Here is a 26,533-nt window from a genome sequence, read left to right as displayed (position 1 = left end):
AAACAGTGAAATGCGAGGAGAAAAAACTACAGGAAGAGAATTGAGTTTCAGTTTCGTCTGTAGAATGGGAGCGGGCGTGATCGTCGAAACCGGATCCCAAATAATTCTATTTCCTGTCATCAAACCGGAAACGGAAGTGGATCAAAAAAATTCCGAAAGTGCACCCGGACCGCGCATGCGCGAAAAGACCGCAGCCCGTAGGACTACGGGCTCGGCGCTTAACCGTTGGATTTAACGGCCCGTAGAACTACGGGCCCGGCGGTAAAGGTGTTAAGCAGTGGCGGGCCGCCACCCCTTAAATCTGACCGCCACAGTATGATTTTTTCTGTAGAAAAAAAAATAAAGAAAACAGAAAAATGTATATCAATGTTCAAATGCATTGATATAATGCTCTCAGGCACGATGCCATCTGTGCCATCACTAGTTGTTGATGTGTGACTGACTGATTTGTATACTTTTGTCTAATAAAAGTATATTTTCCTAAATCTGGAGACAAATCATATGTAAACTATACAGATTATTACTGTGCACATGTACTATATAAGATATAAGACTTCGTGTTTGAGCATAAATATGCAATTTGAGAACCCAAAATTTTTCCCTCACACCTTCGGCTTCTGGCTAGGGGAAACACTGGAAATCGTCTAGGAATTTCAAAATCGTAATATTGTGAAATGATGTAAATTGAATATTTGTATTACAAGTACACAGTGCAACCATTTAAAAATGTTACAATTGATTTTTTTTTAAACATTAAAAAGCCAGAGGCTTGTTTCCACTGTGGTCCATTTAAGATGATGGGAGAGATGGAGATCCGTTGACAAAAAAAAGTTGTGAAAGCAGGGAAGGAGAAAAAAAAGAACTGTGATTGTACATGCATAGTGGTAATTAGAACTAAATTGAGGGCATATGGTAATCTTTGTTAGGTCATCTCCAATTCCTCTTACATTCCCACGTTAATGGTTAATTAAAACTGTAAATAATCACGGGTCCTATGTGTGTGCGTGCATGTGAGAGTATGTATGTGTGTGTGTGTGTGTGTGTGTGTGTGTGTGTGTGTGTGTGTGTGTGTGTGTGTGTGTGTGTGTGTGTGTGTGTGTGTGTGTGTGTGTGTGTGTGTGTGTGTGTGTGTGTTCAGAACCAAAGACACAATCTTCCCATCACAGTCCAGGAAAAATTAAGTGGACGCGCTTTGATTTCAACAAGAAAGGAGAATATGAAATATTTGAGGGAGGAAAAAAACTGCTTCTCCGGCAGAAATATTTCATGTGTTTAATTGAAAGGAACCTTTGGAAACAGAATTGCCCACATGGAATGATGTGTGACATGTGGTTAGTGGATACTATCCTTCTAGTATTTTGTCTGTCCATGAACTTGACAGAACTATGCAGCTAAACTTCCACAACTGTCCTCCCCCCCTTCCCCCCTACGGCAAATTGAATGAGAGAGGCGAGAGAGAAAAGGAATTTGGTATTCTCCGAGTCTTTTCTTCAGAGGAGGTGGGAGAGAACAGAATATGAATGGGGGAGGAAAAAAAAGGTGATGAAAACATGGCTTGAAAGGCAGCTGGCGCAATATTTCCAACTCTGGCATAAATACTGAATGAATGGCAATAAAGAACGGAGGGTAGATGTGTCAAGAGGACTGGGGCACTAAGTCACTCTAGTAACACCCCCACACACACAACCACAGTCTTAGCCCACGGTTATGCATATCCCACAGGATGAGCTGGCACCGGGATGATGTGCAATAAAAGTGAATGCGTTTCACTTTGTGAAATGTAAACAAAAAAACAAAGACAATCTCAGCAGCAATGAGTGCAACGCCTATCTATTCTAATCTTCGTAACGGTCCCCTTGTTACAAACGTTAACACGATTTTGTTTGTTTCTGTGTCTAAGTTACCTGCATTTTTCACAAGCAAGTATTTGTGGGAGATAATATTCCAGCTTTTTCACTGCATAGCACCATTAATATCACCGGTGTACCGACTTACCGAATTACAAAAAGAGAAAAAGGACAATTGTCCTTGTGTGCAGAGCTGTAAAAGACAGGAGACAAAACACAGCCTCAGCCCTGCTATGCACCTTTCTCTCCATCCTGAAGCCAAAATTATTATTCTTAGCTATAAACATGAAAAATATCAAGTGTTGCAGTAGTAGAAGTAGTAGTAGTAGTGGTGGTAGCAGCACTTGTATTCTATAAAGCCTCAACTAGCTCAATTTATTAAACTATGCAAAGGAATTCTCTTTCTCCCTCACCGTTAACCAGCTCCAGAGCTAGATAAGTCTACAGACAGAAGAAAGGCTCTCTAGCATGAAGCCTGGGCCCCTGCCAGACAGACAGACAAGAGAGAGAGAAAAAGAGAGAGTGAGATGGAGGTGGAGAGATAGAAAAAGAGAGAAAGAGAGAAAGAGAGAGAGAGGCCACACAGAAAACATCCGCTGGCTTTTAAATTATTCCATTAAAAGCAGGGAGGAGTAGAATGAAGAGAAAGGGAAGGAAGAACAGAGAGAGAACAGAGGGTCTTCCTCATCAGTCACTGGCTGGCAGAGAAGGGGTGAGGCAAAAAGGCCTACATACATTAACCAGGATGTATAAGGCCTGATTTATAATTAGTTGCATGCTGTTGTCACACACCTAAAATAGCAAAATGTTCAAGCTCACAATGAGTCGCAACACGTTGGGAAAGGAGGGGAGGGGGTGCTGTCCACAAATATTTGGAACTCACTAGGTAGGCCACAATGACATTTATTTTCCCTGGCCTACTCTGGTGGCAGGAAATCAAAGCTTTTAATTTGGACCATCTAATTTAGAAACCGTAATTAAACCCACCAATCTGCTAATCTACAAACAGTTTGTTTTGTTTTGTATTTTGAATAGTTGGAAGAGAGAAAGTTTTATGTTGTAAGCTGTCATAGACAATAAATGGCATTGTCGGGGGATGACTGGGAAGTATTTCTGGGCCATCTTAATATTTCTGGCAAACTTAATGACAATTTCAGGCCAAGCAACAAACATGGCTAGAAATAACAATGCCACCCAAAATACACATTTCCCTATTGCTTAATAAAAGGACGCAACAACAAAAAAAAAGAGCATACAACTCTGCAGCTCTTCAATATCTACGACTGTAAAATGACTGTCTGAAATTGATATTGCTGCGTTGAAATGATATCAGCAGCAGAATTAATCTCTCACCTCGTGGTAATCGCTAATTTCATATACTATTAAGTTGATGAATGGGGTTTTAACAGACTGAGTTATTGTTAACAACTGTAAGTGCACTAATTCATCAAGACCATAATACCTCATGGAAGCGGGGAGAGAAATATTTGAAAAGAAAAGAGGACAAATGCATTAGGGCCACATAAGGCACAGGATCATTATGAGAGCCTGGCAATGTGACATGGGAAAGATCGCTCCAGAGGCCTATATATGTTCACCCTCTGCACCACCATCCTGAGAGACTGATAAATGACAAATAAAGTATGTAAGTATGCGGTGGAGGTCTGGTAGGGAAAATGCTCTTCTCAGCATGGGAATCAACAAGCGGTGCCCTAAATAAAATGCAGCACAGTCGCAGCTTTTGTGAATGTAGAAACAGTGACATCTAGTGGTTACATGTGATAATTATTAAAGGGTAATTGGAAGCGAGAAGACAATTTTGCAGCAAAAAGAGGATGGAAGGCTTACAACAAAACCTGGCCACCACATACACCGTACACCCACACTCGCACACTTTATGCAAGTTTTTTTTATGCATGTTTATTATTTATTATCGTTTATTTTTAATCTTACTGTATCTTTATTGTTGTCGTACAGCTGAGGAGGCTCTAAGAACAAGAATTAATGTAACAATAAAAACCTCAAACCTCTAGTACTGTGCCATACAGATAGAATTCTTGGGTAAATTTTACCAACGCCTAATTTATGCTTTGCCACATGACCACATTGCTCGCCGAAAATAACACAAATGAGTTATTTTCGCAGAGCAACGCGGTCGTATACTGTATGTCTTTCCAGCATTTTTGCTTATTACAGCCGACCTCACTCTTTCCACGTATGCCTGCCGATTCCCTTCCCTACCGATTCCCAGTTAATAAACATTTATTCTGGCTGAAAATGCTGCCAGTGTGTCACTGCTTCTGTAGAGCAGAGAGGCTTGTGAGAGGCCGTACATACAGGTAGGCTGTATCAATATGGAAGCTCTGACAGGCCTTTCTCAGAACAACCCTCAACAAGGCAGCATGGAAGGCTGCAGCGCAAGAAGCTTTGTGCTGTCAGGCCATGGAATTCCTGACACAACACATTTACAGACACCACAACGAGGAACACATGAGGCACTGGAGGGCTCTGCCTGCCAATTCTGTGTGTGTGTGTGTGTGTGCGTGTGTGTGTGTGCGTGTGTGTGTGTTTCCAAGGAATGTCCCAGCAGTTCCAGTTTCCATTCATCCTTGTCAGTTCATACACATCATGTGAAGAAGCGATGAGTGCCGTGTCAACCTCTTTCTGAACACACAGTCACCCATGTCACCCATGACACACACACACACACACACACACACACACACACACACACACACACACACACACACACACACACACGCACGCACGAGGGAAAACTCAGTTCTGCAAAAGTGCACTCTCTCGTTATTTGTCTTAATAGGGTGAATTACAAATAGCCGTTGGAGAAACATGATCTGGGCAATTGGCTAGTATAGTTGTGGAGTTTACTAGGAGAAAAGGAAAATCTGTGTAGTTGTTGCAAGGTACAGAATGCCTCCATTATCCACATTATTATTATAATTCCATCCAAATAAAATCCATTTTTTAAATAACAGATGTACAAGCTCACAAGATGAGTATAAAATAGGGCGTAAGTGGTTAAGTTGTGAACAAGTTTGACTTGACCAAGCAAAAATCAGGAAATCATCATAAGGGCTGTCAACAATGAGAAATTGCACTAGCATGCATCTCAAACTCAGAGCTTTGCAGGAGCAAATCTTCCACCACCAGTCTTGACTTATTCTTACATACTTATTAAGAAGGTCTTCAATAATTATATATTATTAATACATCACTGAAACAGGAGCTTTTCCTGATGACTTCAAAACTGCTTTACTGAAACATCTACTGAGGAAGAATAATGTAAGATTGTGGATGTCTAAGCAATTCCAGAGCTATATCAAACCTCCCCTTTCTAAGCAAACTACTTCCTAAATGAGAACAAATCTTCTAGAGATGTTTCAGTCAGGTTTTAGAGAGAAAACTGGTCTCACCAAGATAGATGCATAGTGATTGAGAACATAAACTGATTAGGAAGCTATTTACCCCGGGTCCCCTAGGGTAGGTACCCTCACAAAAACATGCAGTAATCCTGGTCTCTATACTGCCTCCCCCTGGTCAGCCGGGGTGCCTGATGGAGGGGAAAGGAACTGGTTGGAATTACGTGTTCCTTCTACGTCCAACCGGGGAAACTCCCCCCTGTCAGGTGATAAGAAGCGGCTTGCTAGCTCCTCATGCATTGAAGGAGGCATGAGCTCAGTTCTGGGCTCTCCCTAGGCTGGCACAGGGAGAGTAGCGCCCAGGATTACATAGGCAATTGGCACTGGCAATTGGCATGTCTTTTGTGAGGGTACCTACCCTAGGGGACACGGGGAGAACATGCAGAAAGGCCCTTTCGCCAACCCCACCTACTATGGGCAGGGTACTGATGACGTGGAGGAGAGACACACTCCCAGCGCCCACAACGTCCCCGGCGGGAATCGAACCCAGGACCTTCTAGCTGTGAGGCGGCCGATGAAAACAGAATTCTTTCATCTCAGAAAAATTGCCAGAGTATAACCATTACTAACTCAGCAAGATGCCAAAAAAACGAATTAATTATTTTATCTCAAGTAGTTTGGATTACTGCACTTTTTTCCTAAAAAAGAACATTGAAAGAACTCTTCTGCTAGTCTGCTAACAAAAACAAAAAATGGAGAACAAATCACCCCTGTCTTAACTAGACTACACTGTCTCCCAGAATCGATTCTAAAGCCTTTCTACTTGTTTATAAAGCTCTCAACAGGTTAGGGCCAGCCTATATCACAGACTCTGTGACATATTATATTACTTCACGAGCCCTTACATCCTCTACTGCAGGCTTGCATGCTGGATATGCATAGCCCTATCCAGACGCAGCTTTCTTCAAGTATTCTCCCATATTATGGACCTTAGGCACCTTATCTAAAAAGATTAGACAGGCAGACTCTGTTGAAATATATAACAACCTTTAAAAACATATGTTTATCACCAAGTATTTCTATAGCACAGTTTAACCACACCGGGTGGTCTATAAGTAATGTCAACTCCATACAGACACAGAAAAAGAACAGGGAAAAAATGTTTTTAAAAAAATGCACAAACACAAAGTATGAAACAGCCTTTTTTCGTCTACTCACTAGAAAATGAAATATTTTTTAAGCCTATGCAATGTTCATTCACGTGAAGAGTTTCACACTCATCCAAATCTTTCACACACATATTGGTTTTCACAATGTGCCAGCCATGTAGCCTTGCCTCTATTCCTTCCATAGACAGACCGTTAAGGCGGCGGAGGGTGGGGGAGAAGAGAGGAGAAGAGAGGAGAGGATGAGACCGGTTAAAGTAACACTGACCAGTTTGTTCTCTTGCATGTAGACTCTTTGCAGTTTGGGGCATCCTTTGGCCAGGGCCACCATTCCCTCATCTGTGATGCTGTAGCACTGGCCCAGGTGGATGTCTTTCAGCTCGCTGCAGTGCTCTCCCAGCTGAAAGGGAGACAGACATGTAAAGTAGTGAATATAATATGGGGAGATGTTGGTAGCGAGTTCATACTGAATACAATTCTAAAAATCTCCCCCTTCTTGACCAAGACCAATTATGCCATTTTGACCATGACCTTTTTGTGACAGACTTTAACCAGCTCTGCGAGGCAGCCTACAGATTATTCCCACCAAGTTCCATGAAAATATGCCTATCCATTGTCAATTTTGGGCTTGAACTTCATTGTGACCATGACATTTGACCTTTTTGACACAGAAGTTAACCATGTATTTGGGGCAGCCACTGACCATTCATAAAAATCTGGCCAACCATTCATGAGTTATTTTGCTAATAGACAGACCGGACAGACTATAATACCTATAATAGAAAAAAAGGCCCCAAGTACAACAGAGTTATGTTTGCAGTCTTTGCACCGTGTATTACTAGTCCATACCCACATTTCCATCCACTGTCCATCTGGGCATTGGGCCCATGACAGCAGATGCCTCATCCCATAGAACCACAGAATTGCTGTCCATCCGGGCTATGGCACCGGGATTGCGAGCGTGACTATAATTTGGCAGAAATCGACTACCTCACTCTGTGCATATGCCAACGGTCAATGCGCATGTACAAGTTCAGATCAATTGGTCAACCCACTAAGGAGAACAAATGATGATGACAGATGGACTGACAAGAGTCTTGTTTATTTTCTAGTAGGATGTCTTCATCATCCAGACTGAACTCTCACTCCAACTAGTGACAGTCTGTACTAACACAAAGGACTCTTCCTCACTCGGGAGATAATGACAGTTTGACATTCTAGGTGATCATTAATAAACATCAACATGAATGCACTGGAAGGTCTCCCACTGGGTGTTGACCACCCAGTGGGAGGATGGAGACGTATATTCTGTGTAGAATGTAGAGTTGAGAGATCTGCCTGTCATTGTCTTTCCATATCAAAAAATCTCAAATGTAGTAGTTATGTACAGGCTTATGTTATGCACGAGAGATAAGAGCCTTCTGGTGGTCATCTTCTGATAAACCTCATCTACTCAAACTTTGAGTCCCTCAATTTGGGGGTTCATCAAAGAAAGGAGTTGAGGAAATGCAATAATAAAATAAAAAAAACACTCAGATCAAGTAGTCACAAGGACAAGGTCTTTACATCGACTCCCAAACACATACTTTTTTAAGTGCTCCATCCGTGAGTTTGTCCTGGTTGCCCACATGCACCTTCACCAGCTGGGGGCAGTGTGTAGCAAGGGCTGACAGGGACTGGTCTCCAAGCTGCTTGCAGCGGTAAGCGGTGTACTTCTGCAGGCCTGGGCAGTGGGAGGCCAGGGCACACACGCCTTGGTCCTGCACCCCACGGCAGTCGGAGATGTTGATCTCCGTCACGTTCTGCCTCCGACATGCTATCTTCACTAGGAGATCATCCTTTACCTAACATTGCAGGGAAGCAACAAGGACGTAGGTCAGTAAAATACTCAGTGTTCATTTAATTCTGAGAATGAACAAATGTAAACAAATCAAATGGAAACCTTGTATACTCCTGGAGTTATAAATGGATTAATTAAATATGTATTCCATAACTTTTATGTCATAGATACCCTGGATTCGAACACTGTTCTCCCGCATGAGAGACCAAATTTCTAGCCCAAAGTAATCGCCACTTAGCTTGCAGAGATATTGCGCTTTAGGCAGTACTACTTGTTAATCAGTAGGTATCCTACCCGACACCAGGGTCTAAATTTCTTAATGGAAAAGTAGGGAGACCACCTTTAACCATTGCAGATGTGCTAGTTATATTATTACAGTATAACATACTTTACCACACAGTCTGATTAAAATGTATTCATTAAAATGGGTTCTGTATTGCAGCATTACCACTGAGGATTTTACTGTGTACTGTAGGTCAAATTTGCCTGGACTAGAACATTAGTACAGTACAGTAGAATGCAATAGAATAGAACAGCGTATATGGGAGGGTGAACTTGGGACAGAGTTGAGTGAGGAATGGTGGGCTGACACGCTGACTAGGATCAACTCCTCCTGTGCCTGTGCTCGTATGTGCCTTATTCAATTTAAAGTGGTTCATAGGATTCATTACACTAGGGCTAAGGTCAGTAGATTATTTCCAGAGGCAAATGACTCTTGTATCAGGTGCCTTCAATCCCCTGCAGACCATACACACACTTTTTATTCCTGCCCAAAGCTTGCTTCTTTTTTAACACACTCACAACGGTTCTTGGATTCTCTGTGACTCCCTGTCCTCTAATTGCCATCTTTGGTGTGTCTCCTGCAGCGGGCAGATTTAACAGATTCCAGGCCGGACTTCTTTGTTTTTATTTTTTATTATTTTATTTGCATGAGTTCACAAATTTATTCTACCCTTCCCGCCCCCGAACACGGGCCAATTGTGATTGTGTAGACGCTAGACAAAGCACCACGGTGGAAACTTTCTGAAATTCTTTTGAAAAATGTTTGAACGTTTTTGTTTTTGTTTTTTTGGGTTATTTTAAAATGTTATTGCAACCCGTAAAAATGGGTCTGTAACCCAAAAATGTGTCCTGATCCTGTGTTTGGAAACCACTGGAATAGAATACCTACCTAACCCCAGAATTTCTATAGTCCACACATTTATATTTGTATTTGGCTTTACCTTGTCAAGGACAAAAAGTGACAGGTTTGACAAAGAAATTAATACATATGGAAAGTCCTTGTAGCTTGTCCCTTCAGTAATCATGAGGTAAATGTGAGGCAAAACATTCAACTTCACTCAACGCTCCGCTTGTCAAATTAGTAGGACTAGACACCAGTTTTCTTTAAGATGTTACTGTTGACTTACTTGCTGTAGTCCACTGAGGTCAATTTGCTTCCAGAACTGGAAGTCTAAGCAGAGGTCCCTCCAGTACTTGCAGACCAGCGAGGCACAGAGACAGCGCTCCTTCACCGTCAGGTGTGAGAGCACCTGGGAGTAGGCGACAGAGGACGTAACAAACATAAAAACAATGTCAAACTCTATGCGTAAACTCGCCGGAAACTGTGCCTCATTTTTGCAAAATGAGTCACAACAAAGCCTGTACTTCCTGTTTTTGATAAGTTTGGATTAGAACTTTATCAACTTAAAACACATGGACACACAGCAGAAACAATGCCCAAAGTGAACTGAGAATCTCTGACCTTGAGAAGGATGGAGGAAGGGAGGTGGTTGATGCTCAATGTATCCGCAGCATCGGGACACCTCCCCTGGCCGTCGTCGTGGTTATGCAGGCAGCATGGGGACGAGTCAGAACTCTGGGATGAGTCACCATGGGGACCCAGGCCGCAGCAGCCATCGGCAGGTGAGGTGGAGGAAGAAGAGGAGGAGGAGGGAATAGGACAGAGGGGGAGGTGGCAGTGGCCAGTCTCAGCATTAGAGGAGGCATCTCCTCCCCCTCCTCCTCCTACTCCAAGTCCTCGGTTCTCCAGCCCTCCCTCAGGGGCGGGGAAGGCACAGCGTGGCTGCTTGCAGGGGGTGCACCTCTGCACCTCTGAACACTTCCTCTTACACACCTGCATCCAGAAAACAGAGGGCGAAACACAGATCGTTGACGTGGAATGAGATACTTACTCAGACCCATTATTTCAATGCAAGCTGTCGCTCCCAGTACAATGCTTTGTGAAGGCTATAGTCCTGTAGTAGGTATGCGTTTGTTGTAACTTCACATCAGCGTGTAATTTTTCAATACAAATGTAGCCATACAACAAAACTGGAATGGTATATGAGCTATTTAGCAGAGATTTTCAAGATTAAATAATGAGTGAACGGTCAAAAGTCAAATGCTTAACTTTTATTACATAAAGGACAACTTCACCCATTTTCAACCTGTCTTCATATAATAGGTCTTCACTAATGCTCATGATAATGTGGTACCATTTTTATCTACTAACTCTGTCTCAGAGGAGGGCTGAGGACAGTTCAGAAACCCGCCTACCAGTGACATAATCAATGGGGAATCCAAGCTAATAGAAACTACAGGAAAAGGAAATTCCTGGAAAGTTAGTAATAGAAGCATGGTTCTCGCGTTAATACAAATCTAAAAAGAAAACGATGATGTCTACCAGTGACGATGATGTCACTGGTAGGCGGGTTTTTGAGACACAGACAGAGTAGAAAAAAAGTGTCACAATTTTATCAGGAGCATTAGTGAGGTTAGTGTTCAATTGAATGAATTAGTATTGAATTTGGAGAGGTTGTTTTTTTGTTTATAGAGCCTGGAGTAGAAGACTATACCAGCTTTTCAAGTAGGTTTATGTTGGGTCTCCAGTCAAGATGTGAATTAACAGGCCCACTTACAAGGGTGTTGTATTTTAGGTTGTGTTATTAATTTGCCCTGTATGTTGTTGGATGTTTTAGTTGGTTATTTGTTTGATCTTTGTTTGTGAATCAGCATGTCGGTTCATTGTTTGTTAAATGAAATGTAAAAGTGTCCTGTGAGTCCATATGGGCTGGGCTTCCTTGGAAGCATGACACTTTAATAAAGAAAATCAAATCAATCAATCAATCAGTGACAGTAACTCATCTTCACCCACCATCTCAGCGTAGTCCGTAGTGCAGCCAGGCACAGCAATGGGCAGGGGCAGGGACACACCGGCGCTTCTGAAGAGAGATGGTGGTGGCAGTAGCTTGGCAGGTACAGAAGACAACAAGTTCCTCCCCTGGCCCTCCCAGAGAGCTAGCTCCCGTGGCGACAGAAGGAACTTGGCACAATCCTCAGGAGATGTGAGCGCTGCGTATCGCCCGGCGAGCCTCGAGGCGGCCACCGCACCAATGCCGACTCCCGCCACACCCGGAACGCTGATGCCAGCGGCGCTATTGCTGTGACAATGTCCGCTGCCGTTGATGCCGGCCTCCAACTGGTCGCTATCCTCGTCGAGGCCGCCGCTGTTGCCGTGGACGATGAAGCACAGCATGCACGGCCCCCGCAGGAAGCAGTTCCTCTTCTTCTTCTTCCTGTGATGCAACTTGCGCGTCCTCTTCTTCAGGCGGTAACCATTTTTCGAGAGAAGATGGCCCATATAGATGACTCAATGATACTCTGGAAGAGCAGAGAAAATAATGCAGTGAGAAATAATACAGGACTGCGGCTGCATGATTAGAACTAAAATGATAATCCTGATTATTTTGTTGAATATTGTAATCACAATTATTTTACTTATATTTACTAAGTACTCACTTGAGATCAATTAACTTTTTTTGTTGTTGCAAGACCTGGCCGAAATGGCAGCATTTAATGGTAAATATACGATTTTAAAATATTGTCTTTTAAAATATTGTGGGGACTATTGGTGCTTTCACAAAATATTTACACAATGCCTTTGCCTATAATAACTAAGTGGGTAAAGAGGCAAATAATAAAACCGCTAGAACAGTCAAGTAAGTTCAGATGACCTCACTTCATTGAAATGCAGTCTTCAAAACCAGAAAAGGTTCAAAAGTTCAAATCCCAGACAATATCTAGTCTCATATCACTAAATTGATATAATATCAATTGTTGCCCAGCCCTAGCCTGTAATTTGAGCTTTAAAATTAGATATGGGAAATGAAAACATGCAGGCAGAAGGAGCAGAAAATTACAGTAGATTAACAATATGAACATGAATCACAATTATTGAAGATGATTTTTTATGGGAAAAGATTAGATGCTATGATATTCTTTGTTGCTCATTGTGTTATCAGTTCTATATAAACTGCTCACAAAATGTAAGGAAACTTGAATTTGGGCCATTATATCTTCCCTTTAATAATACCAATCAGTAAGGTGTTTTATATCATTTTAATCGTTGATTCGTCACCTTTACAACGAGGTACAGCTTCTAAACATCGGGAATTCATGGAATGAGCAACACAGGAAAATGTGTGGGTAATGCCGAACAAAAATGTGCCAAAATGGCCTGTTAAGACTTTTCTGGTGGAATTCACTCTCGTTTTGTCACTGTTCAGTTGGTATTCACCTTTGTTGCTTGGAGCATTTAAGATTGCACTCTCCCACAGTACTAAGGACAAAATAAGGATAAGAAAAAGAAACATGTTGGCCATACACTTCACTAATTTTACACTCAGTTTCAGGGTCCTCAGTGCGGCAAGAGTGAATAACCGGTCTTCCTGGGGTGTTGTCTTCTTGGGGCGCCCACTTTTGGGTCGGTCTTTGACTTCACCAGTCTCACGGAACTTAGTCCTAAGTTTGGATATGGTACCAGGACTGACACCAAATGATGTTGCCACTCTGAATGCTGGAACACCAGCCTCAAGTTGCCCTATTGCACGGGCCCGATCCTGAAGGGACAAACGTGGCATCTTTCCACCAGTTTTGCTTTTTGGCGAATCCACAAACCCAACAACCTGCAGAAATCATGCTCAGGTGCTAATTTTAATTAGGCACACACCTGAAGCCCATTGAATGTCATGAATGTCACGACATTGAATGTCAGCAGACAAGTCTAACAGGCCATTTTGGCACATTTTTGCTCGGCGCTACCCACACGTTCGCCTGTGTTGCTCATTCCATGAATGCCCGATGCTTACAAGCTGTACCTCGTTGTGAAGGTGACTAATCACAGATAAAAATGATATGTAACACTTTACTGATTGGTATTAGTAAAGGGGAGATATAGTGGCCCAAATTCAAGTTTCCTTACATTTTGTGAGCAGTTTGTGTGGCCAAAGAGTAGGCTATGCAACGCTCCTCTCTTATTGTGCCTCTGTGTGCCTGATGGTTGGGAAGATGCAATCCATATACAATGTTGTAATTCTCAACTTTGTAATGGTAATGATTGATGACCACCAAATAAGATGTTTGAATCAATTGCTGGGTGTAATTACATAATCTAGAAACCTAAAATCTGGATTTTCAATGACTTTATTGGCTATTGTGTTGGTATCCACAGGAGAGCAAACTGGGACAGTGAAATAGAGAAAGAAAAAATATGTTGATAACTTAGAGATCATCTTTCACAGTGTCCTTTTGATTGCTTGATTTAATATTGTATTAACAGTTTGCAAACAGTACGGCAAGACAAGTACAGTTACGCAAGCGATGCCACATTGTTTACATTTTGTGGTCCTATGTAATCAATTCATAATCAAGACATACATACAGGCATACTTAACAATCACCATTACATAAGAGATTACAAGGTATTCCATTGCTAATACAGTTTGGATGCACTTAAACTGCCCTCAAAAGTGCTACTAAACGTCCTGTGTCATTAGGCTGTGGCCATCAAAGTAGATCACAACAAATGCCACTGGTTCTTACCACTATGTATTTAGATCAGGTGTTTATACCATGCAACCTCCTTGTCACTGTAGACCAGTGTGGTTCTAAACCTTTTGAGGCCACGACCCCCAGCATTTGGATAAGCATTTGGACTTGTAGGAGTTGAGAGCATTACAATTAGTTTGACTCGGTTCCACAGATAAATAGCCACAGAAAATAGCTGATCTACAAGCTCACAACGCATTGCATTGCAAGGCGTTGTGAGCTTGTAGATCGGCTATTTTCACAATATATGCCTCTTTCTTTCTTATATTATTTGACAATTTGGCCAATGTTTGACCAGTTTTTATAGTATAGTTTGTTGTAGCCCTAGAATGTCTGTGATCTTACATACATTTCATGTATTCCAAATACAAAGTCATAGATCCCCCTCGCCGACGCGCTGTGTAGTCACGATCTGCGCGGCCGTAAAAGTGCTCTAAACTCCGTCTGTACTCACCCAATAATTAATTCTGCACACGGACGACTTTCTGTACGGGTGAGGGACCCGGAATGAGTGCAGGACTGAATATATCTAAACTTCCTTTGGGAAGCACAAATGTTTGGGACACACAATTGGCAGGTGATGTGACTCATTTACCCCGCACCAATCACAAGCACCTGTCAATTGTGTGCCCCATTCGTTTGTGCTTCCCTGTGTCAATTTGTTATGACGTTTGTGATGACAAGAGGATGTTTGGGTAAATTCGGTCCTTCACTCAAGTCGTGCCCCTAGCCCGTACAGAAAGTCGTCCGTGTGCAGCTCGTGGAAAAATGGAGATATATGACTAAACACACGTTTTCTGGCAGAACTTTCAAATGGATATGAAACTAGAGGACAATATCTGACTCCAAGTCTTAGGAATTAACTATTGGGTGAGTACAGACAGAGTTTAGATCACTTTTACGGCCGCGCAGATCGTGACTACACAGTGCGTCGGCGAGGGTGATCTATGACTGTGTATTTGGAATACATGAAATGTTCAGTATGTAAGATCACAGACATTCTAGGGCTAAGTTTGTTGTTACTTTTGATGCAGTAATGGTCTTTTCTCATTTCTTTCTCTTTTTTTGTAGGTATTAAAAAGGTCTTAAAAGTCGTTGTCCCCCCAAACACACACACAAAATCATGTAGGGACCCCCATGGGGATCCCGACCCACAGGTTGAGATCCACTGCTGTAGACAAGCCATAGCTCCAAACACACACGCCCCCTGCCACCCCAGCAGCCTGTCATAACGTTTTGACTTAGTGCACAATGCACATAAATATGTTATTGTTAATGTTGACTACATTAGTGGCTGACGTCCAGCAGTATTAATGGCAACACCACAGCTAACTATAGTGTCATCAAACCCTCGCACTGCTGTTGCTGCCAAATGAAAAACACAAACCTTTCAAAACAGTGTTTTTGAAAGGTTGTTTGCCCACGCAAGAGAGACACTGTGTCCCCCCTTCCATGACATAAAAACTATTTAGCTCAGGGGTCTTCAACAGGGGGCCCAGGACCCCTAGCTGGTCAGAGTTACAACAGGGGGGCCACCACATGTTTGTGTGATAGGAACTTTTTTTTTTTTTTTTACATGAATCACTTGAACCCTAGAATAGCAAATCTACAAGCTTGTAGATCGGTTATTTTCGGCAAAGAGGTTTGGTGTAAGGGGAAAAAAAGAGTAGATCAAGTACAAGTTGTCTAAGACTCTAAGTATTGAGAGAAGTGGTTAACTGTCTGAAAATAGACATTAACACGAATCCAACACTGATGATAGTGCTGTCAAACAAGTCTATGAAACTATTTATGAAATCTATGACATGGTTTAATCTGCAACATAATGTTATAATATGTAGTGGGGGTCCCAGCTTCATCTCTCTCTCAGATAAGGGGTCCTTTTGACCTGAAAAACGTTGAAGACCCCTGATTTAGCATGTGCTCCGCGACACAGAGCAAAAACAGTCCGTTTAAACAGCCTCTCAACATAGGAACCAGAACACACTTCTAATGTTAGCCTAATACTGTTCCATTATGGCTAGCCAGCCTGCCCTGTGTGCTCCATGAGATGCTAGCTGTGTGAGATATGATGTTATGTTATTATGTTCTCTTCTTCTTCTTCTCACCAGTTCATGCGCTGCTCCCTCCTCTGAACGGCGCTCATAATCCAGGCGACACGGTCCAGCTTTGACACGGTTCTCAGGCAGATACAAGCGAAAGCAAACGAATAAAGTGCAGCTGAACTACCGTTACTCTGTGTTCTTATGTTCTCCAAACAGTGGAAGAAGATCTGGGAAGGAGAAGAAGAAAAACACTTCCGCACCCAGTTGTACAGGAGAGGAAGCCGAGGAGCAGGGCTCTGCCGTGATTGGTGGAACTGCTTGTCAGTTAACAGCGCGAGCCGTGGCCTGGGGGTGATCTGATCTGAAGTCGGTTTTCTATTAGCTCTTCACCCTTGTCGGTGACTGGACTTTAAATGGCCAGCCCGATCTCTGGTCTGTCTATACCCATTGATCACACACGACGGTCGTCTGTCACGACCGTCATGGCGAAGCTTCAACCTGGCGTTTGCATTTTCTCTCTTTTTGGCCCGTACATCAGTATAAAGGTTCACATTTCAAACATAAAGTGCTTACCCTATGGCCACGGATGTTAAAATTCTGTACGGGTCCTCAGAAGTACATGTATCTTCTGTATTATTGAATACAAGCATTTTAATCCGGTCAGTGGCCATTTTCTCAGTTTTTTTTGCCATATGCTTTCAACTTCGTGACCCTATCGGCTGGGGGGTGTATTGCACCCTAATACAATGTAACGCTATGAGAAAATTGCCACCAATCGGATTTAAATGCTTTTTATTGAACAATACGGAAGATATGGGTACTTCTGAGGGCCCGTACAAAATTCTAACATCTGTGGCCATGGAACACGTACTTTATATTTGAAATCTGAACGTTTATGTAGATGTACGGGCTAAGAATGGAGAAAATGCAAACACCCGGTTGAAGTTTCGTCATGTTTCAGGGATTGATTGATTGATTGATTTATGTACTTTATTTAGTAAGACATGAGAACATCAGTACATGCCATGGAAGTACAAATTCACAATACAAGGTCTACTAAACTGGAAGACTCATTAAGCACTGAGCTTGTTTAAGATGAGATCCCCATGCACACAAATCATGATGACATATAAGTGACATCTACCACATTGACATAGTCTGACATTTTATGATAGTTAGGTGAGGTCAATATCTAAAATGAATAACACATTGATGGTATGATCTCTATTAACCACTTAAACCCCACATGGGAAACTGGAGTCCCTCAGGGCTCAATACTAGTGTATTTTCTGTTGTGGGGAAAGCTTTTGCTGAAAATAGCCGACCGACAAGCTCACAATGCGACGCAGCACGTCACGTTGTGAGCTAGTTGATCTGCTATTTTCAGTGAAAGCTTTAGTTTCCCCACAATACCAATGCCGGGGTTTGGTTAAATTCTGTGAGTTTTCTCTATTCCCTTGACTTCTGTCTTTAATCAGCTGGAAGAGGTGAACAGTCAATGAGGAGTGACTGACAGAGGCCCATTAGCACAGGGAAAGCACATAATGAAATGCACACACCTAAGATTCATGTTTTTCATTCAAACACATTTTGTGACAAAAAAAGTGCTGCCCAGATGATGAGTTGAAATTTGGAACTGTGCCAAACGCTGCCTCCTTCCTCAATAAAAATTAGTGTAATATTCTTGTTTGTAGAATAGGTGAGCTTTTTTTGTTTGTTTTGAGTGCGCCCATGACGTCCTTCAATCCTTACCATAACCTTAACCCCACTAAACTATTGGTTCTCAAAGTGTCCCCTAAGGACCCCTGGGGGTCCTTAGGGGGGTTCTAGGGGGTCCCCAGCAAAAGCAGTTAATGTAGAGTCACAATCATTTTAACCATTTTATCCATTTATATGTTGGCTATTCAAAAATAGCAGATCTACAAGCTCACAGCACGTCACTTTGTGTCGCTCTGCGAGGATAATTTTGAATAATTGTAATTTCTTTTTTACATAAATCTTCTTTTCTGGGGGTCACAAAACCTTTTCAGATTGGGGTCCGCCAAATACATAATGAGTTTGGGTATCCTTGAAGTTGGAGAACCACTGCACTAAACCCATGTTTAAACTCAACTTGGGGCGTCTGTCGCTTAGTGGGTAGAGAGACCATTTAGTAATCACAACAAGGTCACTGGTTCACCTCCTATGAGAGGTGGCACTCTCTTCCTAGTCCTACACACACACACTTTGAGGTGCTAGGCTGCCACGTGCTCCACCCCTGCCACCTATGGGCCTGGCCCAAAACAGTGTGGTGACACTACACCAGGAAGTCTTTTATCGGGATTTAGTCTCAATGCCAAGGTGACCTTGACTCGATCCTGAAATTCTCAGCCAAGAAGGAGACAATATTTTACACAGACTTAGAGAATTCATCAAAGTGATATTGAACTTTGGTAGGTCCACATTTTGTTGACCATCTTTATCTGTTGTTACTATGCTCTGTGATCGAAGAACTGAAGTAGGCCCCTTTTCCACCCTCCTCTTTGCTATTTAATTAATGTGTACATTTAATATTGATATTACCCATGATCATACTTTCAGCACCATCTCTTTAGTATAGAAATATTTCAGACTAAACTTCAAATATCGTTTTCTGAACCTGACATGATCTTTTTCAGACTGAATATTGTGGCAAACCTCCTACCAACCATAGAACCTTCTATGCCATCTCCACCATGCTACAGTAAGGTCTCTATTGTCTGAGGAGATTGAGCCAAGGTGGTTCCATCATCACCTGCACAGTGTCTCATCCACCAGTATCTTGACTCCAAAGGGAGTCTAGTTTCCATCACCATAGGGCTAACCATTCTAACCTGCTGCGCTTGTTGCCATGTGATACAGTACGGACTAGAATCTGATTCAGAAGCACATCATTCACAAACAAGAGGTACATGAAAGGTAATTTAATTTGTACATTGTATATAGTGCAGTGTCAACCCACCATTAACATTGAATAACTTGGTGAACATTTAGAGAGCAGTGAGTGACATTGATGCAGTACGTGATGGATGAACAGGAGGAACAGGACCCCTCTGTTCTTTACTAAGGGTATGATTTTTTTTCTTTATAAAATGTGTATGTGTCAGGGAAAATGGTGACAAGTTCTTGTCACCATTTCCTTTCTGTCCGCCTAATTTATTCAAACCTTGCACTCATCCAGGATAATGCTGCTCCATGCTGCCTACCATGTACTTACTACAACTTTACAACTGCTACCATTAGTCCATACAATTAACATACTTTATTTTTTTTACAAATCACAAGAATTTACAGATTAAAAAGTGCATCAAAAATATATGGAGGGGAAAGACCAAAAGTGGCTTCAACTAGTCCAGTGGCGTAAAGTAACGAAGTAGCCTACATATACTCAAGTACTGTACTTTTTTTTCTCCAATTTTCAGTACTTTTACTTCTACTCCACTAGCCTACATCTCAGAGGCAAATATTGTACTTTTACTTTTATTTTGATTATTATTGCAAAACATACATCAACCACTTCAGCCCTATATTTCGGCCGTTTGAAAATAGCCGATCTACAAGCTCATAATACCTTCCGAAGAGAGGCATTGTGAGCTTGTACAGTATTTTTCTACATTTCAAAACTTGTGAAATGGGACATTTCTGCATGATGAGTAGCCTACTTTCTACTTTTGGTACTGTAAGTACATTTTGATACCAATACTTTTGTACTTTCACTCAAGTACATTTTGATTACCGGACTTTTACTTGTAACAGGGTATTTCTACATTGCAGTGTTGATACTTTTACTTGAGTAAAAACATTTGAGTACTTTTTCCACCACTGGAATTTGGGAATGCTCGCCTCGGGCCCTTGTCAAATCTCCTCACGTAGACATGACGTTTTGAGAGTCCTGGGAGAAGTATGCGCCTGAGCAGCGGTTCTCAAAGTTGATTCCATGGACTCTCAGGCTTCCTTTAAGACGGGGTGCTGTGATTTTCAGTGATTTTTCCCCCCCCTAAAACATAATCATCAGGTATTATGGTTATACTAGGAGGAAGATTTTTTCAAAAAAGTGTACAGAAATGGTTAAAATTGTGTTTTTATGTGGACACGCCTCCAGTTCATTAAGTATAGAGCGTCGCAGTTCCCGCCCACTTCCTGTTTTTTTTGGTGCCGGAAGAAAAAACTCAATGCATTTTTCCATTGACATTTCCAAAAATATTTATATCTATTAATTTAAGCCTCGAATCAAGCCATCATGACATGAATCATGACCATAAACGTTTGATTCTGTGATTTTGTTTTTGTTGAAAACGGCAAAACAAAGGGTATTTATTAAATATAGTATATCATATAATTAAATATAAAATAAAAAAAAATCACAGAAAAAAACGTTTTATGGTCATGATTCATGTCATCTCGTGATGGCTTGATTCGAGGCTTAAATTAATAGATATAAATATTTTTGGAAATGTCAATGGAAAAATGCATTGAGTTTTTTCTTCCGGCACCAAAAAAAACAGGAAGTGGGCGGGAACTGCGACGCTCTATACCTGGTTCTCACCTTAGCACCTCCTCCACCACCTTAGCACCACCCACCTGTCCTAGTCCCTCCTCCTCCTCATGCCCACACCTGCTGTGTTATGATAATGAGGGGGAGGGCATGTTTTTACTATGACACTAAAGCGCTGTTTTTCTATTGGCACATTTGACCCTCAAGGTTTCAGCCTCCAGGAAGAAACTCAAAGTAGTCAGAGAAGACATAAAACACCATAAAAACACCACCAGGGGGCTTAATAAAGTTCTATCAACCTCATAGACACATGAAAAACCCGTTAGGGTCCATTTGGTTCCATTTGTACACTGTCAGAGTTAGGGGAGACCTTGAAATGTAAACGTTTGAGAACCATTGCGCCTGAGTAACGTTTAATGGGCGTGAACTCTCTTCTCCAGACCTGGAGTCAGTTCAGTTCAGGCTTCAAAGGCAACTCCCAAAATAGTCCCTGGCTGCTACCGCGGTGAAGTTGGTTTCAGGTTGGTGCTGCCTGGTCTACAAGGAAGGGCGTCTGTGGAAACAGTCAGTATAGTAGTAGCACACTGTAACTGTAGCTATACTCCACTCCAGCAGCACCATGGAACACGTCCTACCAATAACTCGACAAGTTACTAAGGACGATCGCGAGATTCACAGACCTCCTGTCAACATTCACCTCGAGGATGTACAAGATTGTTTGATTTACGACCGACATGGAGTTTCTATTCCGTTCAAGGAAATATATCAACTCAGGAAATCTGTCATTATTTTCGTCCGGGTATGGAGGACAATTTGTATAATTCAACCTTCCTTGATGTGAGAAAATGAGTAGCCAACATGTCTAGATGCGCTGTATTATAATATTATTTTTTTTGTATTACTTTATTTCTAAGTCGAAAGAGCTTAAACTTAAAGGTAAATTATAAGTGAACTTCAGCCTCGCTACGCAGGTGTTAAAGGAATGATGGGAGATCAGGAGATTCAGGACCTTAGGTGAAGACGGAGGGACAAACATCATTATTAGTGGTGGAAAAAGTAGGCTACTCACATTTTTTTTACTTAGGGACCAGTCGAAATTTACATAAGGGGGGGCATGGAGGAAATGTATGTGCCCTGATCTAAAATGCCATGACCCTCCCTTTGACAAAAAAAAAAAATCAATGACCCTCCCCAAGTGATTACAAAAAAAAGAGTAACCCTCCCCGCCTAGAAGTGTCACGATATATTGTGTCACGATATAGCCTATCGTGGTATTAAAATGTGATGATAGGTATTGTCATGATGTCATACTGTATCGTAATATTTTTTTAATTGTTTTTTTAATATAAAAAAAACACTTTCTTTTTTTTTGCCGGTGAAAGTTAGGAGTTTTTACTGTATGATATGAAATGTAAAGCTTATCATAATCATAGTAATTATTAATCATGTCCTCCATCATATTCAAGGTATTTTGGAGAGAAATTAAACAGACTCCAGTCAGTCACTTTCAGTTTAAAGCACTGCAGAGGGGAGGTGTTGTGTGTCAGCTGATGCTCGTTGACGCTCGTTAATGTGACATGCATCTGCACTCTCAAATAGGCCTACATCTAATCTAAGATTGTATTATACTGTATCTGGTATTATAGATGTTTTTTAGCTGTTGGAAATAACTAGGCTGCACTTGGTTGGTAAAGTCCAGATGACAAAAATATGAGGTTTGTGGAATTTATAGTTATGCAGTCTTATATTATATTATATTTGTTATATTAGTGTCTATCTGTCCTCTGAAACAATGGGTTTATAGTTAGTGAGAACTTCACTTCTCCATTAAGCTTGCACAAATGTATTTATTTGTGTACAAAGCACTTTGTAATTGTTTCTAACTTGCTTTATAACGTTATTTATAAGATGATGGCCAATGTTGATGATACATGAGAAAAGAACATTAATAATATATCATATCGATATCATGCCCAACATCATGTATCGTATTGTGAAATTCTTGACACCCCTAACCCTCCCCATCAAATACAACATGACATTTAAAACTGATATGTCCAATGTTTTGCTTTCCACATTGATTAGAACATTGCTGTAGTGTAGTCAGTCTTGCTAAACGCACAGTGTATCTGTAGTAGTGGTAGCAGAATGGATAGTGTTCTCATCTTACATGTGGGAAACCTATTGAATCCTGGTCAGATTGAAGAAAGTTGAATATTTGGTAACCAGTAGTTTAAAACTTTTGTCACTCTGCCCTTTTAATTATCAACTACAGTGACTACAACTACACTGTTGCCTACATAAAACAAATTAGGCTATCAATTATGGCCTGATGCTTCTGGTTTTACTTGTGGAGCTATAGGCATCTATACACAACTGTCCATATAGATCCACATTAATCACATGCACAGAATTACTTCAAATGATTATGAATATCCAGTTATAGTAGGCCTATTTATAATGCATCTCTCCAATAACGCCTGTTGAAGTTTTGCTTAATTGTTCAACCACCATCGTTAAGACGCTGAATAGATTTGACTGGGTCGTTCACACTCGCTGTGCGTTGATGGCTTGTTAACGACCGTCATTGATTCTAAATAGACAAGGTGTTACTTGATTTGAATTCTTTGTATCCTTTGAAATGGAGAGGGGTCATTGACCACTGTTCTGCTGTACTAAAAAGGTATATAAAAAACGGACTATTTTATCAATTAAAAATTGCATGACCCTCCCTTGGATTCAAAGTAAAATTAGCTGACCCTCCCTTGGACCAAAATTAGAAAGGCATGACCCTCCCCTATTTTCCTCCATGCCCCCCCTTATGTAAATTTCGACTGGTCCCTTAAGTAAAAGTATCAATACCGCATTCTAGAAACACTCCGTTACAAGTAAAAGTCTGGTAATCAAAATTTACTTGAGTAAAGTACAAAAGTATTGGCATCATTAAAGTATCAAAAGTAAAAGTACTCATTATGCGGAATGTCCCGTTTCAGTTATCATACGTGTAAAATGTATACAAAATATTTTGACAATTGCCAAAGAGCTGAAGTGGTTAATGTATGTATGTTTTGTAATAATATTTCAAATCTACAAGTAACTAGTAACTAACGTTTAAAGTAAAAGTACAATATTTGTCTGAGATGTAGAAGTATTGGAAATTGGAAATACTCAATTAAAGTACAAATGCCTCAAAATTGCACATGTACTTATTTACTTTCCACAACTGATCAGTCAGAAAAACTATTATGAATGCATCTATTCATTGTTAAATTGTTTTCCTTCCAACAGAATTTCTTGTGCTACAGTTGCAAAGAATATGTGGAGGATTTAAGTAAAATACCAAGTCATACACTGAAGGTATGTGACTGACTTGTCTTGCTAATTTATTTGTATTTATTTTATTTAGTGTATAGCCTACATGTCTATTAAACGTAAGCATTTATCATAAGTGGTAGGCCTATCGTTACATACAGTAGAGTAGACTTCGATGTTTAGTTAAATAACAGAGCAGTTTTCTTTTTTCAGGATGCTGGCATTAGGTTGGTTGTGATTGGACAGTCTGGTCCTCATCATATAGAGGTAGGCTATGTTTATCTTAATGATGCAGTTATTTATATGGCCTTTCTTAACCAGCAAATGTTATTGCATTAATAATTGATATTGAGGGTAATTACACTTTGAAGAGAACCATAACCATTTTCTTACCACACTTCCTCTCTGTGTGCAGTCCTTCTGCTCACTGACAGGGTATCCTTATGAGATATATGTGGACCCAGAGAGGCACCTTTATAAAAAGCTTGGGATGGAAAGAGGAGAGGTGTTTTCAGATTCAGGTAATTCAGTATTGAGACGTTCATTAGAGTTGATCACTTAATTCTCATCATCAATAACTGTGTGTGTGTGTGTGTGTGTGTGTGTGTGTGTGTGTGTGTGTGTGTGTGTGTGTGTGTGTGTGTGTGTGTGTGTGTGTGTGTGTGTGTGTGTGTGTGTGTGTGTGTGTGTGTGTGTGTGTGTGTGTGTGTGTGTGTTCAGCACACCCTAGTCCCCATGTAAAGTCAGGTATTTTGGTGGGTCATATGAAAAGCTTGTGGAGGGCCATGACAAGTCCTATCTTCGACTTCCAGGGAGATCCTCATCAGCAAGGTGGAACACTCATAATAGGACCAGGTATAGTTTCTGCAATCTCTGTCTTTCTCTGCAACTCTCTCAAACTGACGGCTATTGCTGCAAACTTATTCTTCCTTCTGCTGCATGAATGTGTATTATGTAAATCTTCCGTCACTAATTTACACATCCATTATTTGTCTGAATATTCTATGTTCTGTATATTATTAATTTTTGGCTGCAACATATAGACGTAATGTCCTATGTCAATAACCAGGGAAGGTGCAATTCTATATTCTGTATTCTAATTCTAATGGTCACTCACCATGCTCTTTACAATTTATAACCTACCACTGTATTACTTACTACTAGTAGTAGTAACTTATACCTGTATTATAATGTATATAATATATATATATGTATTACCTACTTATATATTATATTTTGTACTACTGGATATTACTTGTAGCACAGTCTGCAGTTTCACTGCTCATATACATATGAGCAACAAATAATGTCTTTGAATCTTGAAATTTCTATATCTTTCTTTGTGAAGAAGCTATGTTCATAGCACACTTGAGACGGATGAGTAGCAGATAGCCAGATGACACAAAGATCAAACAAAAAGACTCCTACACACTGTCTATAGTTATAATAAACAATTTAGTAGAACAAAAATATATTTTGGTGCTCACACGTTCATCGAGCAGAAACACATATGTATATTTGTCTTTCTAAAAGGACAGTAAAGAAAAAAGACTATAATAACACTGGAGAGGAGGCATTGGCCTAAAGACACGGCAACACTGTTGAGAATTCTGTATGTGCATTCTGGTGTATTTATGCACCTTGGAGAAAACCACAATACTGTCGTAAATCAACTTGAACCTGAGCAATATGTTTTAACATGCACCTTCTCCCTCTCCTTCTTGATCTCTCTGTCCTCTGCAGGTTCTGATGTTCATTTCTCCCATTTTGACATGAACCGCATGGACCACATGCCCATTAACTGGCTCCTGCAGCTTGCTGGAGTACAACACACTCTGGACTTTAATAATAAGCCCAAGGTCATTCATGTGTAGCCGATGGTAGACTGCACAGTCTATGTACGTACATGTCAGCCTGCGTTTGTGCTCTGCAGCTCCTCTGCATGCTATCAATCCTCTTTTATGAGGTGCACAGGGGAGTGTTTGGACAATGCATATATATATATACACATATATATGTGTGTGTGTGAGGGTTCTGATGTCCTTCTTCCTGCTAAGAGGTATTAACCTTTCCAATCTTCCCACTTCAAGCGTGATTTTGGAGGGATATGAAATTATCTTTTTTACAATTGTTTTGAAATGTAATTGTTTATGGAATTGCACCCCAACTCTGGCCAAATGTTACATGTGTTTTTGTTTTCATTTTATTTTATTAATTGTTTTAATATAATAAAAACATGGGGGGGGTACCATAAAATGGATGTGTCATGCTGGTTTATACTTCTTTGTCAGAATAATAGTGGAAGCCCTCATTTCAAAATGGCAAAAATGGCCTAATGTCAGAGAACTAGCTACATCACACACCCCTCAGCTCATTTTGTAAATAAAATGTTGTTCTTCCCTGTCATGTGACCGTTTGTTAATTATTGGAAGGAGCAAGAGATAGGTAAACACGAATCTGTGGTACAGGCATCCATCCATGATCCATGGTGCAGTGAGTTGCATGATGGGTTTATTGGGTTATCACCATGTTATATGCAGCAGCGGCTTTGAACAGCGAAGG

At 40.9% G+C, this 26,533-nt stretch overlaps 2 protein-coding genes across 3 annotated transcripts in view; one reads left to right on the top strand and one right to left on the bottom strand.

Moving 5' to 3' along the window:
- The window catches only part of fbxl17 (F-box and leucine-rich repeat protein 17), a 311,779-nt gene extending 295,416 nt beyond the window's left edge, over positions 1 to 16,363 (bottom strand). For both annotated transcript variants that reach the window (XR_013933440.1, XM_080432836.1), the window contains exons 1-6: positions 16,210 to 16,363; positions 11,370 to 11,875; positions 9,978 to 10,349; positions 9,643 to 9,765; positions 7,980 to 8,237; positions 6,662 to 6,793 (exon numbers count right to left, since the gene is read on the bottom strand). Coding sequence is in view for 1 of the 2 variants with exons in the window: in XM_080432836.1 (XP_080288962.1) it covers positions 6,662 to 6,793; positions 7,980 to 8,237; positions 9,643 to 9,765; positions 9,978 to 10,349; positions 11,370 to 11,855 (1,371 nt within the window). In the remaining variant the exon portion in view is untranslated. The remainder of the gene's footprint in view (positions 1 to 6,661; positions 6,794 to 7,979; positions 8,238 to 9,642; positions 9,766 to 9,977; positions 10,350 to 11,369; positions 11,876 to 16,209) is intronic.
- A 4,823-nt stretch (positions 16,364 to 21,186) lies between these two features.
- Positions 21,187 to 26,227, top strand: prxl2c (peroxiredoxin like 2C). Its single transcript, XM_080432951.1, has 6 exons — positions 21,187 to 21,458; positions 23,948 to 24,016; positions 24,185 to 24,238; positions 24,387 to 24,492; positions 24,692 to 24,826; positions 25,715 to 26,227. The coding sequence occupies exons 1-6, from the start codon at positions 21,279 to 21,281 to the stop codon at positions 25,843 to 25,845; spliced, it is 675 nt and encodes a 224-aa protein (XP_080289077.1). The 5' UTR covers positions 21,187 to 21,278; the 3' UTR covers positions 25,846 to 26,227.
- The last annotated feature ends 306 nt before the right edge of the window (positions 26,228 to 26,533 follow it).

This window comes from Gymnoscopelus braueri (genome assembly GCF_963280865.1).
Source record: "Gymnoscopelus braueri genome assembly, chromosome: 7".
NCBI lineage: Eukaryota > Metazoa > Chordata > Actinopteri > Myctophiformes > Myctophidae > Gymnoscopelus > Gymnoscopelus braueri.
Note: the sequence above shows the minus strand (reverse complement) of the source record. Positions and strands in the feature narration are given on the sequence as shown.